This window comes from Rhea americana, unplaced genomic scaffold (genome assembly GCF_003343005.1).
Source record: "Rhea americana isolate MKP2758 unplaced genomic scaffold, rheAme1 scaffold_110, whole genome shotgun sequence".
Classification (NCBI taxonomy): Eukaryota; Metazoa; Chordata; class Aves; order Rheiformes; family Rheidae; genus Rhea; species Rhea americana.
In genome coordinates this window covers 356,058-375,603 of record NW_028185151.1, presented here as the reverse complement: position 1 = coordinate 375,603, position 19,546 = coordinate 356,058, and the positions used below count along the sequence as shown (strand labels likewise).

Genomic DNA, 19,546 nt, shown 5'->3' with positions numbered 1-19,546 from the left:
GAAGTAGGGTTTAACCGTTTCTTTTTGCTAGCTACACTGCATCTCTGTTTAACTGTTTAAGCRTTTTTAGCAGTCACAAGTATTCATGGATTTTGATTTTAAGATCATCATATAGTGAGATACTCTCAGCAGTTCTGTATGTAAATATTGATTAGCCCTAAATGCCATAGCAAGGTGAAGAAAAAAATACTTTTACTAAGGACATCTTTTAATTTGGACTAGAGCAAAAAGATGGTTGCTATTGTTTTATACTCCTGCATTTTTTTTAATAATCCTTGTATGCTGGGATTTTGTTGCCATAGAAATATGAGCTTTCTTTAGTTTTGCAAAATTATACAAATTCATGTTCTTGWTATAATATTCATGAGAGAATACAGCCAAAGATGAGAGGATAAGAGTYAGTCCTTGTGTCTTCATATAACTGAACAGAGACATAAATGTTATTGTTACTATTTCATTTTAATATTTCAGGAAGGCGTTTATTGGTATTTCTACCATAATTTTGACTTAACCATTTGGAATCATAAGCCCTGGAATGGGGAGATGAACTTTTGATTAGTAAAATTTAGAGTCACTTTCAGTTATGAGGTTGTTGACAGCTAGAAGACTAACCGTAAAGTTAATATTTTTGTTTAGAAATGTTTGACCAGAATATACTATTTAGAATCACATCTCAGAGTTGATCAAATTGTRAGTTTGATTTCAATACCACTAGTAGTCTTAAACCTCTCCACAGTAAAAGAAAAAAAAAATAGAATATATATCCAAGGCTATACCTTTCAGCTGCCCTGCCCCTGCTATACCAATGCTTATTAACGCTAGAGCAGCTGTTGCAAAAATCTAGTCAGCAGCTGTTGAGTTTGTATTAGCTGGGKTTTTTTCTCTACAATTCAACTGTATTCAGACAGGAGATAATATTTGTAATTTTGATGAAGTACTTAGGAGATATTTTTTAAGAGCTCTTTATGACAAGTTGCTGACGTATCATGCTGCAGTGTCACAGCTACTGGCATGTTTTTGCCAGACTGGGTCGCTTCCAAAGACTGAGACCTACTTGCCACCATAGTAGTAGGCTCGGGTAGTGCTCTACCTGAGTTATAATTATCACATTGCTACTGGAAGGATATGTACCCTAGTTAATACATTTGAGGCCTTGATCTCCTTACAGCTACTTGGAGAGTCATAGTGGAAAGGTGCAGTCACAAAGGACCTCTGGTCATATATGAAACAAAGGAGGAGGCAGAGATAGAAAGTAACCATAAACTTGAAATTTGTGAGGCTCCTTATTGGTAAAGTGGCTTTGAGAAACTGAAAATGGTTGGCCAGGTTGTCCTGTTTTGCTTCTCCAGTGAGAGGAAATGACAGCTGTGAATGATGGTAGAGATTTGAGAATTCATGCAGTGCATGCCTGCATTCAGAAGCACATTTGCAGAAACAGCTTACAATCTGATTGTACAAACTTGGAAATTAGTTATTGGTTCCATTATTTTTTTTCAGTGTTACTTGCAGGAAGAGTCACTATTCAACATAAGTAGAAGTGACAAGATAGGGTTCAAAGGAGAGAAGCTGTGTTTCAATTCCTGTCTTCCTTAGGAACTGTGATATATTCCAGTTTTCCTTTCGATGTTCCGTATTGTCATTGAATGCTTTGATACTCTGTAGTAATCACAATGAATTGTTGAATTTTAGTCAGATACAGAATTTTTCTTTGCTTCAAAATAAAGCAGTCTAGTTCATCTGAGGGTAGAAGACAAGCAGGGTTGTGACATGGTTATGTTAAAATAGTATCTCAGTGAAAGTGAGACTGGGCTGGATTTATGTGTATAATTTAGAAAATCCTCAAATAATAAGCTTTTTATTGAATTATTCAATCTTTTCCATTGAAATATTTCTTATTATAGCAGATGCATTGAATTTATGAAAATGTGTAAGAATTTCATCGATCTACATTACATGTGATAAACTATTTCAAGTGTGAAGGGCCTGGAAATAAGCATTAGATTGTCATACTCAGGGTGGCAAGAATCATCAACTGCTTTACAAAAACTGTACAGTCCTTCTTCTGGAGCAAGAAACAAAAAGCAGCAGGACCAAAAATCAAAAAGCTATTCACTGTCTGATTAAAGTTGGTTTATTTGTATTCTATCAACAAGAGGGATACTGGCAAGGGATGAATAAGTAGGTGCTAGAAGATTCTGCCTCCCCCCTTTAATGTTCTCTGTCCTCCTTAGTTTCAGTTGCATTTGAACCTGAAAGGATGTTATTTCCCTGATAGGCACTAGGGAATTCTTTCTATTCCCTGGTGATCATATGCAGCATACAAAAAGGCTTTGTTGTAGCTGAAGCACTAATATGTGATCCGGAGGAGATCACAATTTGCTCGAGTATTGATGCAAAATACCTTGAAAGGACATGGTTAAGGCACACATGAAATACATTTTAGCAGAATTTTGGTTGGTACTTGTCAGTTGTACTTGCTCTGTGGGTAGATGTTATTGTCTCTTAATCAGAAACCTTTCTCTTAGGAGAAAAAAAAAAGAAAAGCAGCAAATTAGATGGTTCTTTTATTTTCATTGCTTGGAAACTGTAAGATATTCTTATGAGTGGTAGAAGATGATAATCTTCTATCCCGTGCACTTTGGAAAAAAGGCTTACACAATGAGTTTCAAGGGAATCTGTTACAATTTGCCATGAGGATCTTCTGAGGTAGAGCAAAGTTTTCTTGCTGATATGCTTTATATTTTGCTTTTAACCTTCTTAACATACAGCATAAACATCCAAGAACTTACTCTGACCATCTGAATGCCTATGTTGAATTTATACAATTAATATAGAAGAATTTTTAATGTTCTTAAGGAGTAAAACTATGTGATTCTAGTCTGGTCTAGATATTTTATGTGATAGGTGTTGCAGTGACTCCACAGAGAGAGTTGGGTTTTCAGTGGAAAAACTTAACTTCCCTATAAAGAAAACTCTGGCCTTTTTTTTTTTTTTTTTTTTTTTAACTAGCCATAACTATACTGTCATTCAATGGAACATAATTATTCTGCTCCTAGCTTTATCTGAAATATTACTGTAAAGCCTCAGAAAAGCTTTATATGTCCTATCTAAATTCAAGCCCCTCTAAGAGAGAGGACCCAATCTTTAATTGGATCTTGAATAGGACTAAAACATGCAGCCTTTACTAAAAGCTATTATTAAATGAATAAAAAGTTTGATATTTTCTTGGTTATGATGCTATTGGAATTCCTTTCTAGCCCTCGCCTTCCCTCACTCTACAACCAGCAGAAAGACTGGATGAATAAAATCTAGTTAAATATCATAAATTTGCAACTAATACTTGCTAGTAAAAAAAAAAAAAAAAAATCCCTGCAAGAGCTGAATTAAGAGTAGAATATTCCCTTAAACAGAAGTAAAGTAGGTTAGGAAATGCAGTCCTTTGTCCACTTCTTTCCGTGAGTTTAGCAGGCTGGTTAGAGCACATATGCACTAGATCCGTTTAAGTTAAGATGAAACATTGTCTGTGCACCATTTTGTCAAATCATATCACAGCTGCATAGGTGCCAATCAATTAGGGACTAAATTGGCTGCCAGTAATACTGTGGGAGCAATCTTTTTTTTTTTTTTTTTTTTTTTTTTTTAAGGGATTTCCTTCACAGAGTTGGTGCTGGTGTACTGGTGTCAGGTATTTCTATATGTACTAAAACCTGCCTCATAAAGTAAATGTGTACCTGGAGAGTTTGTGAAGGTGAAAGAGTCCAAATAAACTTCTACATTTTATTGCAGCTCTGTTTCATGGAAATTCAAGAAGGCCAGCAGGGAATGTTAAACTGTATRTAATATGATTTCATTACCTTCAAGCACTGTATCTTGTAGATATTGCCAGCAGGAATATGATAGAGCCACAGGAGGACTGAGTGAGCTTCTATGCCATTTCCTGTAATCATGACAAATGAAAGAATGTTCACAGGCATGAGAGGAAACAAATGGGTTTTCTTGTGTTGTTTTTGGGGGGTGGTTCCTGGAATAGGCCACATTATTTTTTAGAACATATAGTTATCATTGTATTTGCTAGTATGAGTGTTAGCTTTCTCCACCTGAAATGTTCTGCCTACTCATGCTTGTAAACCTTTTTTTTTTTCCTGGTAGTATTCATTTGCTTGATATAGAYCTAATTATATACTTACACAATAATGTAGTAACAAGCAGGGATTATGTATGCAAAAGCATGTAACTTTTTACAGCTATATTAGACTAATAAGAAAATATTAACTCTCTAAAAAATGCTTATCYTTCTAATAGGAAGTGTCAGCATCTGTATTCCTCATAGAACCACTACCAGTAAAGATGGAAAAGATTGTTCGACTCCTCGATATTCATTAGTGACATTTCTGAAGTCTAGTGTTGTGAGCGTTTGGTCTAAATCTAATTTAATATGTCAGTTCAGTTTTGCTTTTGAAAGTATCATGTTCTCTGGATTAGGTCAGAGATCAAAGCCTCTCTGAGCTACATCCATTCTGATATACAGGTTTTACTGATAAACATATGAGCAAGGTACATGAATTTTATTTCAATAATACGTGTGTCATGTAATACTTCGTTCAGCTGTGGAATGTATTTTATGTTTTTCAAATTACTTTTCAATATAAATACCAAGTGATTTGATTTTAAAATCTTCCATCGGTGTATCATTGTATGTTTAAGCTTTTTAATGTTTTTAACACTCAGTATGTCTTATTTTACCTGTTTCTGGTATGTTGCTGCCTCTGTGGGATCCTGGGGTGCATCTCCTCCAATGTCAGCCCAAGTTTCAYAGAATCAGTAAGGTTGGAAGGGACCTCTGGAGATCATCTAGTCCAACCTCCCAAAGACTTCCTGGCTCTGGTTCCTCTGGGGCTTGAATCCAGGACCTTCAGCATGTGAAGCAGATGTGAGATCCACTGCACTATTCCTCTGCTGTAATCTGTTTGAAGATGGAATTTGCATAACTTTCTACTTTTAGCTTGAAATTGGGATGTGATTCCAGGCCAATATCTACTTGTAGGCAAGTGCAACCATGTACCTAAGTCTTTTGCTTTCAGMAACCTGTAGCAATTTCTGTATAATTAATAATAGACATACTTAAGCAGTATGTTTATTAGTGACAAGCATAAAGCATTAAAAGGCGAAAAAAAAAAAAAGATTCTCAGAACAACAGGCACCATTCACACAAGTCTTCATACCCTTACACACACTGCAGGGTATGACCCATACTCTCTCTTGAGTTATTAAAATAGAAGGGATATTATTGAAAAATCCTTTTTATTTAATTGTTCTCTTCCCCACAGACCTTTCTTGGTTACTCCCACAAAAAAAAAAAAAAAGAAAGAAAAAAAAATCTCAGAAGAAACATTGCAATCTCTCAGCCTTTGGTATTTGGCATAAAGTTTGAAAAGGAGGCCTGATTAAGTTCCTGACGCGTTGTGTTGCACCATACTTCATATTTGCTGGATCTATTCACTAGCAAGAAAAAACTATCTGAGGATGCAGTAATCAATGGCAGCCTTGGTTGTAGGGACTGTGAGTTAGTGGTGTTTCAGATCCTAATGGAAGTGAGGAATGAGAGTAGCAGAATACTTCAGGTGGACTTCAGGTGAACAGACTTCAGCTTATTCAGGGAACTGCTAGGTAGGATTCTRTGGGAGGCAGCTCTGAAGGGCAAAGGAGCTCAGGAAAGCTGGCAGGTTTTGAAGGACAACAACTTCCAAGTGCACCTTAGCAGCTGGTGCAAATTTTGCTGCCAATATGCATAAAATGTGGGTATAAGGTAGTAAGACCATCACAGATTGCAATAAGTCAAAGCTTTGCTCTTTATACCATACAAGTTGGTTATATGTAGGAACCACAGCCCAGCCRCTCTCTAAACTCCTTTGGCTATACTAAAGACTTCTTGCAATTGCCAACAAGTAGAAACTTAGTGCGATATGAGACACCCTTGTTTATTCCCGTTGGCCTCTGCTCAGGAGGGGCATGATCACCTAACTCACAAATGTTTACATGCTTCAACCACAAACTGCATCTCTTCSTAGCTGAAAGAAGAGCATTTTACTTCTCATATAAGGAATTGTAAACAACACCCTGTTTAACGGAGATAGCACCTGATCTTCTGAGTGATGTTTGGCAGATACTGCTTAATAGAAATGAGGCAGTCTCCAATGTAGTGAGGTAAGGGCTAAAACTTTACAGGCAGCATTACGGTAGGCATTGGAGAGGGAAAGTTTGAATCACTGAATGGTTCAAGCATCAGATGGGCTATAAAAGCTGATGTAAGAAAGAGGTTCTCTCTAATTGCATCAGTGTGAAACATCCTGACAGCTAGCCTCATAAATGCATTGCCAGCAGGATGACTAAATACAGGGGAGAGAAGAGAGGCTTCTAGCGCTTGGTTTCCATATAAGAAGATGCAAGTGTTCCTCATCTGTGACTTTGTAAATATTTGTAGAAGCATTGTCTGTTTTGGATATTTGAAGTATCTTTGTGTTTTACTATCACTTGGCCTGATTTAAAAGTGACTTTAGTGTGACAGGCTGAAGGCATTTTTTTCATGCTAGGTAGTAGTCTGCTTCATCTTTCGTTCATTTTGTTCCTGCTGAGCATGGTCTTTTGCTCATAGAAAATGAGCCGACTCCTCTTTCAGAGGGTTTCACCTGACCCAGAATGCAACCATCAGGATGTCATAAACAGTCRTCATCTTGACCGTCTAGTTGTACCCTGTAACAGAATATAACATAATAATAAAAGTACAATTAGCTGTAAACAACTGATGAATTCCACTATCTACTACAAACTTGCTAGATTATAACTAAGATAGCTGTGATGTGTCTTTCCTGTTTTTGTATTTCTTGAGGAGTCTGTGAGTTTCCTTAAACAAGGCAGATTTTGCCTGTAGAGCTGAGAAGAAATTTTTGACGCATCAATCTAAAAACAGTTGAGAGAGATAAAAGAAATTCTGTGGATCTTCTTCGACATKTTTAGTCAGCTGTTCTTTCCTCAGTGATACCTCCCTTTTTCTCCAGCGGGACAAACTTCTATGCTGAGTTCTCTCAGGCCTTGATATGGCCTACAGTGACAGTCCTTGAGGGGTGACACAGAATGACAGCTGCCCACCCATGAAAATGGAGTGGTTTACAGGTGCTGCAACTTCCACAGAGCCCTCTTGTTAAAAATTCAGTGCATTTTCTGTACTAGATGAGATGAGTGTGTTTGTGCGCTACATTTATGGACCTCCAAATTCCTTTGCCAGTGACTGAACTTATATTTTAAATATACAGAGGAAGGAAAGGGCACTTACAAAAAATGGCAGAAGGAACTAATACTTTCTGTTTTGTATGAGGAGTTTTTTTTCTTTTCCACCTTTACAGCATGGAAGCATATATATTCTGAGATACTAAGCAGACTCTCTGATAAGTGCCAATTTAGGACCTTGACTCTGTTGTGTGATCCTATAAGTGATATGCAGATTCTGCCAGTTGCAGCTGTGAAGCTCTGACTACTATGGCTAGCGGAGACCTCAAGAGGCTGTTTAGTCATATTCCAACTTTTGGACATTGTACCTAAACTCTCTCTGACATGTTTTCGTCTGAACTACTGTAAAATATGGTAAATATATAATGGTGGAATCCAGCAGCATTTCCACAGAATCACACAATGGTTGAGGTTGGAAAGGACCTCTGGAGATCATCTAGTCCACTCTCCCTGCTCAACCAGGGTCCCTGCAGCACGTTGCACAGGATCACATCCAGGTGGGTTTTTAATGTCTCCAGGGGAGACTCCACAGCCCATTCCAGTATTCTGTCACCCTCACAGTAAAAAAACAAAAAACTTCCTGTGTTTCAGTTTGTGTTTCAGTTTGTGCACTTCCTAAGCTTGCCTATGAGCACTATGTTATGGGAGACAGTGTTGAAAGCCTTGCTGAAATCAAGGTACACAATGTCCACTGCTGTGCCCTCATCTACCCAGCCAGTCTTTACATCACAAAAGGCTAATTCAGATCGGTTAAGCATGATTTCCCTTGGTGAATCCATGCTGACTACTCCTGATCACCTTCTTTTCCTCCATATGCTTGGAGATGACATGCAGAATGAGCTGCTCCATCACCTTTCCAAGGACTGAGRTGAGGCTGACCGGCCTGTAGTTTCCTGGKTTCTCCTTCTTGSCCTTTTTGCCCTGGCAACAACATCTGCCAGCTCCCTCAGCACTTGTGGGTGCATCCCATGACCTATCAGGGCCCATGGATTTATGGGTGTCAGRTTTGCCTGAATGATCTCTAACCTGATCCTGCTCKACCAAGGGAAAGTCTTCCTTTCTCCAAACTTTCTCTCTTGTCTCCAGGTTCTGGGATTCCTGAGGGCTGCCCTTTGCATTAAARACTGAAGCAAAGAAGGCATTCAATAACTTTCCATTCTCTATATCCTTCATCACCAGGGCACCCACCCCATTCAGCATTTTCCCTAGTTTTCCTTTTGCTATTGATGTATTTGAAGAAGCCCTTCTTATCCTTGACATCCCTCACCAGATTTAATTCCAAAAGGGCCTTAGTCTTCCTCTTCTCATCCCTGAATTCTCTGAAAATGTTCTTACATTCCTCCCAAGTGGCTTGTCCCTTTTTCCACATTCTGTATAATTTCCTCTTCTGTTTGAGTTTTGCCAGGAGCTCCTTGCTCATGCACGCAGGTCTCCTGCCCCCTTTGCTGGACTTCTTACTCATAGAGATGCACTAAACTTGAGCTTGGAGGAAGTGATGCTTGAATATTAASCAGCTATTTCAAATTAGCTTGATACTATTTTAACCATTCTTACAGCTAGAAAGCTTTCACTATACCCAACCTGAATGTTTTACATGTCTTTCCTGCACTTGCCACTTGCCACATGATTTTTTTTTGTCTCTTCTTTTTTGGCAAACTATTTTCCCAGTACCTCTTAGTTTTCTATTTCTTGGACTAATCAAATTGCTTTTCTTCAGTGTCTCCTGAGGGCCGTATTTTGGAAGTCCTTGATCCGTCCCAGTTGTTTCTCTAAATTTTCATCTATTTGTATCAGAAATTTTACCCAAAGTTTGAATTGCTGATTTGTTTTCTRTCTGCATCTAATAAATCCTAATACCTTCCCATTCAAGATTTTTCTCTCTCACCTGTCAATTTCCCATTTACATTTTTCATTAATAATTATACAAAGGCAAAGGTTATCTAGTTTGGAAAAAGTAAAATGCRTTTTGGTTCATATTTTTTATAAGTTGCCTGAAACTAGAAAATCTACATTTTCCCACTATTTTTACTTTCTTGAATGCTTGTAGTTAGTCTGAATTTGAAACAGAAAAGGTAAAATTCTACAGAAGGTATTCCTGTAAGGTGTTTATCTAAAGATAAAGGCAATTACTAGTCCCTCTCACAGCATTTCAAGTATCTAAATTTTCTCCAGTCGTGATAGAGCTATAAAGCAATATTTAGCCTTGATCATAGGCAGAACAAAAAAGAAATGCTTAGGAGGTGTGCCTTAGCCAGAGAGAAAAAAAAAATTCTTTCAAGTTGTCATGGTCAAGGCTGAAAATAGTTRTGTGGTCCTAGCAGGTCTGGATACTTTGTAGATAAACATCCAAGCTTCCCTGTGGTTTTAGTAGCCTCTGAGAACAGTCTTACCTTGCTCCGAAATATGAGGCAGGTGCATTTAAAGAACAAAATGTAGCTCGTGTAACTTTTGATTATTTACATTGTTTCCAAATAATTAAAAAAAAACCCACTGTAATAAACTGTCATTCATGTCTGCAGTTTTTGTTTTGTGTCCTAAATCTGATCTACATTTTCCAATTTTTTAGGGAAAACTATTATCAGTGCCCTGGTTCTGAGTGCTAAAAGAGCATAAGTAAAATATTTTAGCATGACTTGAGRTAATCCAGTTATTGGCATCTTAATCTAGAAGCTGAAACAAACTCAGAGAACGGACTGGCTCATTCTTTTTAAGTAAATGTATTTGACCGTATGAGAGAAAAGTCTTACTTTCTTGTATTTTAGGTTAAAATTCATTCTGAGATAAACTTCACTAGGGGTTTTTTGTTTGGTTGGTTGAGGGACTTTTTGATAGTTTTCCCCATCAGCAAAACTGAATTTGATGGAACTTTCTAAGGTTGCTGATCTGGACATCCAGCCTAAATGAGAACCATATAGCTGAAATGCACTGAAAACCTAACTTCAGTATCAAGTGGAAATTTGCATAGATTTCAGAGTTGTTTCTGATTATTTTGTTAGTCTGTGTGTCTAAGGAACTTGCAGCCTTTGACAGACACAGAAATAAGATAACCATACATCATTTCTAGATACTTGAGCATGAAGAGTCCATAGGGCCAGGTATCTGCAACTGGTTTTGCAGAACTGGAAATCTAGAAATACTATCACAGAAAAAAAAAAAAAAAAAAAGCCCAAAGTGGCTAATGGCTGTCCTCTGTCATGCAGTTGCCCTTTCCTGTCTTTTCCCAGATAACAGCTGCTGGAGGACATCTGAAATTTACAGTTTCCTATGACTTCAGAGAGCAAGATGRCACAGCTCAAATGATGGTTCGATCTGATGTCATCATAGAGGTAAAGTGATTGTATTTTCAATCAACAAAAAAAATGTCTCTCTTCATATGTTTAATGCGAAGTGTGGTGGTTGAGGATGCAAAACAGTATAGTACATGTTCCTTCAGCTAACTGATAGCATCAGGGAATGGTCATAATTCAGTAGAACTAAAAAAAAAGGGGGGTCTGAAGGAGTCTCTGGCAATATTGCAATAGCTTGCAAAACCATACCCTTCCTGATCAAGATCTTRATCAAGAGGAATGGAGAAATAAAATAATTGATTGACATATTCCACATGCTTTTCCAGAGGTTCTCTGCAGCTCAAGGTTGTATGAATTTGTTTATGACCATGCAAAGCCATGACACAAGGTTTTATTTAGTTGCATAACCTGTACTTTTGTTTGTACTAGCTTTAAACTTTATCAGGCAAGCTCCTTTCAGGGTTGTGGAAGATGAATGTTATTGCTAAAATTTATTGCTCATGTAAAATATATTACTCAATAAGTCCTGTGCCCTAAATGGCTAAAGTGATACARCTTTTGTTCTATCCTTTTTCATATTTAATTGTCTCTGTCTCATGCCTCTCTCTAGGGAGGTAGCTTGAGAATCAGCACTGAAGAAGAAGGAATTCRGCTGCAGCCTTCTGAAGAACACACTAAAGAAATTGTACTGAAACCAGAATCTTTCTTTGTATATGGCACTGATGTTCCAGTCAGCAGGAGGGAGTTCATGACTATCCTTGCAAATGTAAAGAGGATCCTCATAAGAGCCACATACAGCTATGGGATGAATGCCATCTACAGGTAAATGTGGGAAACGTTGATTTTCTATATAGGCAGCTTCTCAAAATACTTGTTTTCTAGCTACAGAGAATGAAGTTAATGTAGTTTAAAAATATTATTTAATTTATCATCACAAAAGCCTTAACATTCATTTAAACTTTCAGGCAGTTTTTTTTTTTTCATTTTGGTTAGGCAGGAGGAGGAGAGGTGACAGGAGGAAGTAGCCTTGTAAGAAAATGACATCATATGGACTATTAAGGCATGAATRACAGTTCCATAAACATGTTTATTTTGTGAACAGTGTAATTCTCATGTATAYTGTAAATCACTGATTGCAGTGATGACATGTTCAAGAGATGTCATACTGCTTATGTATTGCTTTCCTTGTTTAATGAGCATACAATACCACATTAGCAGTGGACCAGGCAATAGTATTTTAGGTCTCTAAACTGGCAAATCTGGGAAGAAAGTGCAGTTCTGGACCTGTACTGGCTGGGTCTTGCCCATACTGCTGTATGCAGTGGAGATTGGAAGGATCAGAGCCCTTCTGGCCTACAGCTTAGAGCTCAGGTCAGCACATACACACTGAGCTGGCACAGACTGTACTTTGCACCTTATAAGTACAAAGTGGTGGACTTCTCAGTGGCAGATCTGGAAGACTGCCTCCTGCATCCCAGGCTATGCTGTAGCCATTTGGCCCAGAGTGGTTCCTCAAGGTCCTGCAGTCAGGTTCATCCTCAGCTTTTAGAATATTTTAGAGGTGTACTATAAATAGCTTTCCAAAAACATATTTTGGAAATATCCATTGATGAGAGCTCCCGGACAAAAAGATAATTTATGCTTCACAGCCTAGTGGTAATTGTCTTCTAATTGGAGTGACATTACAGTTAGGAATATAGGTAAGTAAGTCCTTTAAAGACAATGATTTAAAATAGGGTTGGAGGAAGGACTGAAATAATTTTGAAGAGTATCTTGTTTGCTAGAAAAGGCTTTAAATTACGGATACATCTCTATTATACTACTCTATACAGTAGAGTATACTATATAGAGTACTATACTACTCTATATTGTCCTTGTGATCTCTCTTACCAGCGAATAATGCAATGCTTACTGTGTTACAGTGATCCCTACAGCCAGAAGTCTCTACAAATAGTTTGCTCTTCACTAAACATGTTTTACTGAGTGCTGTCAGTGTGCTCATTGCAGTTAAAGTGTGGCAGAAGACAGGGTGTGTAATTCTAATCACAATTAAATGAATTGGATTTTTCATCCTTGATTTCAGTGGAGGAATAAAAATTTCACCCATCTGGATGGGATTTACTGGGTAGAGTTAGATCCTCACAAAACAGTACATTTTTCCAATCACATGAAGTAGCAGCAATAGCGTCTACTGTCATCTAGCCCCAACTCATGGTCTGCTGTTGTAGGCGTACTGCTGATGTTCAGTGCATGCCTCAGTTCTGACTATTATCTCTTTAACTCATGTTAAAGTGTATTAGGCACAAAGCTGTATTGATCATTCTCTTTAAGATCATACAAAACAATTCTGCTTTCAGTATGCTGTCCCTTTAATACTGCAAGGTTTGGGAGTACTGCAGGGAAAATGCCCGGACCTGATGAAGAGGATATTTTGTGATATCTCACATTGATTAAGGACTACTGTTGATGGGCTCTAAAGGAAGATATTTTTGCCAGAAAAATAGCATAGAACTAAGCCCATGGATTTTTTTGTTTATTTTCTTTTAAAAAGGTATGCATGGTGGATATTCCCCTCAGAGAGGAAAAGGGGTCTGGCAGAGAGACAGTAGTATTCCAGGGTTATTAGATACTTCATAAATGACATTTTTTGCCACAAAGCATCAGCAGAATTATGCAGTAAACTAATCAGAGATTGCTATATTTAGCAACYTGTTCATTTAAATGATGAAAATGATACCACAAGTGTAAGGATTTCCAGGCTATCCTTGAAAAGAAACAAGAATGGAAACATTGTAAAATGAAGTGACTTCTTTGCAGTAATGTTGAAGGAGGTCTGAGAATTCAATGGAGTTGTGTCCCATTAGCAAGAGCATTCATTAACATAAAGATCCTCCTTTTCTCCCTTAGTTTGCTTAGCCTACTATAAATATAAGTAAATTAGTATCACTTTCAAATAATTATTAAATAGCATTAATGAAGTAATACTGAGTTAGATTCAAACATGGTTTTGAGAACATTTTGTGCGTCATTTTAAGCTTAGAATGCTGTTTTTGCTTTATCTTGCTTCATTTCTGTATTAAGAAGAATATTCCTTAAATGAGGGGGCTTTCATTTAGATGATGAAGTAGGATAAAAAATGACAACACAGAAACAGCAATCAGTCTGAAAGTGATTTCACAGCTTCTTGGGTTTAAATTGAGAACTCCTGCTCTAACTTTACAGATCTTCCAAACTGTTGGAATTAAGTCCATCTGTGGTAGAAGCACAGCAACAGGCCTGGAAAAGACAACTGCCTTGTATCATGTTGTTTAATTTACTATTTTGGTTTGTGCTATAATGAAAGTTAGAGTAGCAGTATTTGTTTAGTTTTAATGTTCGGAGTGACCACTAATGGTAAATACTGTAGATACTCAGATAGGCACTGGAGGTTGTGATAGAAGTGGTGCTAAAGATGATGATTGCTTGCGACCATGTATAGAATCACACCAGAGGCAAGGAGAGAAGAGGGAAGGGCAGGCAGAGAGTTTTCCTCCGTGTGCAAAATTGGCTTCAAGACAAATGAGCAATGAGTGGGTCAGTACTTCATGTAGCTGATGTGATTCAGATGCTTAGCATAGCAGACAGTAAACTATGTTGATACTGCCTGAAACGTCCCCTTCTCTTTTTATCTTGTTTGTTTTTAGAAGTCAACAGTTGCCTGCTGACAGTAACAGTCAGCTTAAATATTTGGTCTCGATGTCGAATCTCAAATTGTTCATGCATCTCCAGGATCTGGTGCCCCATTACTGCCAGCATTATGTATTTTATTGAATGCAGAATGGCATCGAGGAATAGAAATTACAGCATCAAAATGGGGGGAAAAAATCACTGCAGCTTTCTTCAATGAGTAACTGTTAATGCTGAAAACTGTTAAACACATTAAAATCCCATTTACCAAATAGCATAACCTAATGAAAACTGGAACAATTCAGTGAATACAAATGTGGGATAATATTGGGTTGATTGTTTCTATGTGTAAGTGCTTCTCTTTGTTACTTAGTTCTGGGAGGGAACTAGCTGTAGTTCAAAGGACAAATAACATTTGGTCTTCTTATGGTCATTTCTTTTTCATTTACAGATTTCTCTTCTTAAATTATGAAATGTGAGTTAAAGTCATCACCATCAGTATTTTTTATCCTAGAGGTTGCTTAATGTAAGGAAAACTCAAAAGGATGATTGCAAAATAAGAGTGCAGCAAGGGAGTGAAAGGGAACTGCTGAAAAGTGAGAAAGTTCTTATGGCAGATTTGGATAGAAATGTGCATCATTGTCTCAAAACAGCTTCTAAATGTTTTTGCAGAAGTTAAAGTACCACCAAATTAGGTTCAAGTCTCTAACTGCATAATCTGCAATAGTAGTCCCTCCAAACTCCTGTTGTCTCTCCAGTCATGGTAGAACTTCTGTTTTTCTGAAACTTCTACCATGATTTTCAGAAATCTCATCTTTTCCCCTTACTTTTCATGTCTGCATCACTGAGAATAGTCATAAAACTGACTAGGAAAATATCCTGTCTCATCCTTTCCTCCCCCAACTGCTTTAACAACAAAATATTTTTCTTGGAAGTATTCTTATCCAAGGTCATCTAAATAATTTTGGGGATGTTTGACAGCCAAAAGATAAGTGTCCTAGTATGGAGAAAAAAAGTTTGTTATATTTGCCAAAAAAAAATGATTTTTTTTAACGAAATGCCTGTCATGATARAAGGGTATTTTCTGCTGAAAGAGATTTCAGAAGTTTTTCAGGTAGCTCTAATAACCAGACACTCTGTTAAGATTGTTGTGTTTCACTGGGTGAAAACAGGTATCCTTGAACCTATCAATGCCCAGGTTCCGTCTGAATTCTCATAAGAATTAAATGCTCCGATCCCAAYTTGGGTACTGTGGAGATAAACTATATCCAGCTTGCATCTCACTGATAAGCCTATCAACAGAGAGACTTTGGCTATCATCTCTTTCATTGTATTTTCATGTTTGTTTGGTTTTTGTTTTTGTTTTTTTTAATAAAACTCATATTCAGTGTTTGGCTAAACAATGGCTGAGAATTCTAGCATTTTTTTTAAGGAGCAAAATATTTTTAATTTCTTGATATCCTTTTCCCATTCTCCTTCTCCCTAACAATACATAATGGAAGTTACTGKTTTTAGGACTAGTTGCTACTGAGGTAAACAGTGGTGATATGCAGTCCTTATGCTATAAGGACTGCAGAACAGGTAGACTGTACATTTTCTYTGTGTTTTCTGATTCTAGATTGTGCATGAAATGGAAGATTCCCCAATTTTCTCTTCTCTGTCATTTGGGAAACTAAGATTTATGTCAGAAGATTTCCTTTTTCTTTCATGTAAAAAGTATTTAGATTGCCTTGGACAGAGCTGAAATCTCTCTCTCTCTCTCTCTCTTTCTCTCTTTTTTTTTCCCCCAGAGAGCAAATTGCCAGAATAAAAATACCTTATAACCAAGGCTTAGTAATGTAATATTTTAGAAAGTTGGGGTAATGATTTATGAATTTCAAAGACGTTACTTGGTAACAAATAGGCTATATGTATATACAATTGTAATACGAGTTAGAACATGCAGATTGCAGGCCAGGAATAACCTTCCTTCTACTRATATAGTGCTATGAGACTTATTTTTTTTTTAATTGTGTGTCTGACCATAGTCTCCTTCACATGATGGACAAAAATAGTAACAAGCCTGCAGACATTTAGTCTAGAAAGAAATAAGTGCGTATGAATGCCATCTTATTTTTTAAAYGAATAAACATAAGCGAGTAAATGCCACATATACTTCTGTTTCATTCACTGCATTAACCATTTCATTTCTKTTACATTCAGATTGCACAGAGTTAGCATTGAAGCTGCTGACCATTCTTCAACTGGGAGGAAGGTGGCATCTGCAGTGGAGTTATGTGACTGTCCCCGAGGGTATGATGGTACCTCCTGTGAAGTGAGTATCACGATGGATCAATTGTGCTAACACAGCGAAAGTTATAAGTGGCCATTGGCCTTGTTGCAGGCAAGCCAATGGACAAGCAGAGTTGTCCATTCCTTTCATAAAYTTGGTATAGCTTGTCTAGTTACCTTTATTTCTAAATGATAGTTCATTATATTTGTTAATTTTTGAAAATTGAATTATTACACCTCTGTGTTGATAGTTCTAAGTTACAGAAAGACATTTATCTTAATAAAAGAAATTAACACAATATTTGTACTCTTCAGCTCAATATTAGAAGGAAAATGGCAGTTATCTGACCTGTGCACAACACAGTTGTATCAAATTATCTGAGTTAATGCGGCTGAGTTTCCTCTTCTATTTCCCTAGGTCTTTGTCTTTTGCATTGGATTGTTTGTGCTCCTGTGAGAATTGTGAATCTAWTTTTTTCAGTCCTGTTAAAGATTACAACATACACACACGCTCAGAAAATACACATTTTCCCACAAGTTCATTAGTGCTCACAAAATGTGTTCGTGTGAGTACACATATGATTAATTAGCTCACATGGGCATAGCTTGGGGTAAATAGAAGCAAAAAAAATCTTCAAAAGCTTTGCCTTAAGGAAATGATTTCAAACACCAAGATGCTCTGCTTCACAAAACTACAAACAGTGTGCCATTTACACCRGCACTCTAGGCATTTGCTTGTCAACTCTCTTTTTCTTTAAAATGTTCTATGCTTATATGTGATATTTAGGGCTTAGAGTCTAGTTTCATGCCAAATGCTTTTGCTTGTTGCTGGGGCTAGATAAACTAATCTAGAAAGAAGACCTGAAGGAATTAATGGATATTCCTATCACCTCCAAAATGGTACTGACAGAAAAAAATAGGAGAAGAATATTGCCTACCTGGACTAGGATCCTTTTGGAGTGTGACCGTTGTCTATCTGTTCAACTGTTTGAAGAGGTTGAAAGAAGTGTTATTATACTTCACTTTTTTTTTTTTTTTTTTCTTGTTCATTTCTACTCTCAGTTCATGTTTAGCTTTGTTTGCCGGGTAAAAATTTGGAAAGTCCTTGTTTGCAGATGTTTCTGTAAGTACTTTTGCTGTAGAAGTGGTAAAACGTCGGTAGAATTCGAGCCTTGATATTGCTGAAATTCTCTGTCCAACATTGTGTCCTTCAGTGCTAATGATATCTCCAGACTGAAAAAGTCCTTGAAATTGTCTATACATATATAGGTAAGATCAGATCCCACAATATAAAGAATATATGTARGCTGCTGCAAATTTGAAGCCTGTGTGTACATTGGTGGACATGGACACTTTTCAGTGAATCTACAGTCATAGTGAGTGCCCTAGGTGGTCCTAACTGCAGATGTATTGGAGTATATCATGTTGTACTTCCTTCCTGTGTTTTGGGTTTCTTCCCAAGACTGAAGGCTGAGAAGATTTAACTGACTTCTTTATGAACACACTGTACCTATCTTAGAATCATAGAATCAGTAAGGTTGGAAGGGACCTCTGGAGAACATCTAGTCCAAACCYCCTGCTCAGCAGGGTCACCTAGAGCATGGTAGACAGGGTTGCATCCAGGCAGGCCTTGAAGATCTCCAGAGAAGGAGACTCCACAACCTCTCTGGGCAACTTCTTCCAGTGCTCYGTCACTCTCACAGGGAAGAAATTCCCCCTCACRGTCAGGCGRAACTTCCTGTGCTTCAATTTCTGCCCATTGCCTCTTGTCCTGTCACACGGGACAACKGAAAAGAGTTTGTCCCCRTCCCCTTGACACCCTCCCTTCAGGTACTTGTACACATTGATMAGATCCCCCCTCAGTCTTCTCTTCCCCAGGCTGAAGAGGCCCAGCTCTCGCAGCCGTTCCTCACAGGGCAGRTGCTCCAGCCCTCTGATCATCTTTGTAGCCCTRCGCTGGGCTCTCTCCAGTAGCTCCATGTCTGTCTTGTCCTGGRGAGCCCAGAACTGGACACAGCACTCCAGATGAGGCCTCGGCAGGGCTGAGYAGAGGGGCAGRATCACCTCCCTCGACCTGCTGGCAACASKCTTCCCARTGCACCCCAGGAGACCATTGGCCTTCTTGGCCACAMGGGCACATTGCTGGCTCMTGGTCAACTTGTCATCCACCAGCACTCCCAGGTCCTYCTCTGCAGARCTGCTCTCCAGAAGGTCAGCCCCCAGCTTGTGCTGGTGCCTAAGGTTATTTTTCCCTAGGTGCAGGACTCTGCACTTGCCCTTGTTGAACCTCTGCTCCGAAATTCGGTGAGGGACCTGCGTCCCTCACTGAATTTCAGAGCATTTTTGAATGGCTCAGACATGCTGCCAAAGCTGGCCTGTTTTAGAATAACAATAGCATGGTTAAAAGTTTCAGTTTCCATGTATTTATTCACCAAAGTCACTTCTCATGAGCTTTCTGTCATACAGGTTCAACATTTTATGTGTAGGATTGTTGTGCTTGTTAGCAAAATGTGAAAAGATTTTTGTGTTCTGAGGAGATGGTTGTGCTTCTTTTGACTAGGATAAGTAAGAAAGAATGTAGTAAAGTTTTGAGTCTCCAGAGAAACTAGCAGTTGAAAAAKTATCAGCAGAAAACTTGAAATTGTGGAGTTTTTTAGAATAACATACTTGTTTCTTCTGAGCRCTATAGGCATTGTCCAACACTTTGTGTCTTCAAGTTTCAACATAGTACAGATTTACTGATGTTCTGCAGGGTTTTAGTTTTCTCTTCTTTGTATAATTTAGTGTATATGTTTATTTCCTGTGTAACGATGCTGTGGTACCTGGCAGAGATGCTGCAGCACTAGACAYCCATTATTTACTTACATTATTATTGTGAATGTTTTGGGGTGATCAGTCTTGAGGAGACATCCAATCTCATTAAAAATAGGCCATCTCCTATGGGGTTGTTCTGTTGCACAAATTTGAAATTAGTTTTCCATGAGGTTCTATACAAAGAGAATTGTTATTTTTTCCTAGTATATCTGAGAACTGAGCAT

General features: G+C 37.9%; 1 protein-coding gene across 6 annotated transcripts in view; it reads left to right on the top strand.

Moving 5' to 3' along the window:
* Positions 1 to 19,546, top strand: part of LAMA2 (laminin subunit alpha 2) — a 376,763-nt gene that overhangs the window by 192,125 nt on the left and 165,092 nt on the right. For all 6 annotated transcript variants that reach the window (XM_085314063.1, XM_085314044.1, XM_085314054.1 and 3 more), the window contains exons 13-15: positions 10,509 to 10,610; positions 11,182 to 11,393; positions 16,440 to 16,551. In XM_085314063.1, the coding sequence (XP_085170189.1) occupies positions 10,509 to 10,610; positions 11,182 to 11,393; positions 16,440 to 16,551 (426 nt within the window). The remainder of the gene's footprint in view (positions 1 to 10,508; positions 10,611 to 11,181; positions 11,394 to 16,439; positions 16,552 to 19,546) is intronic.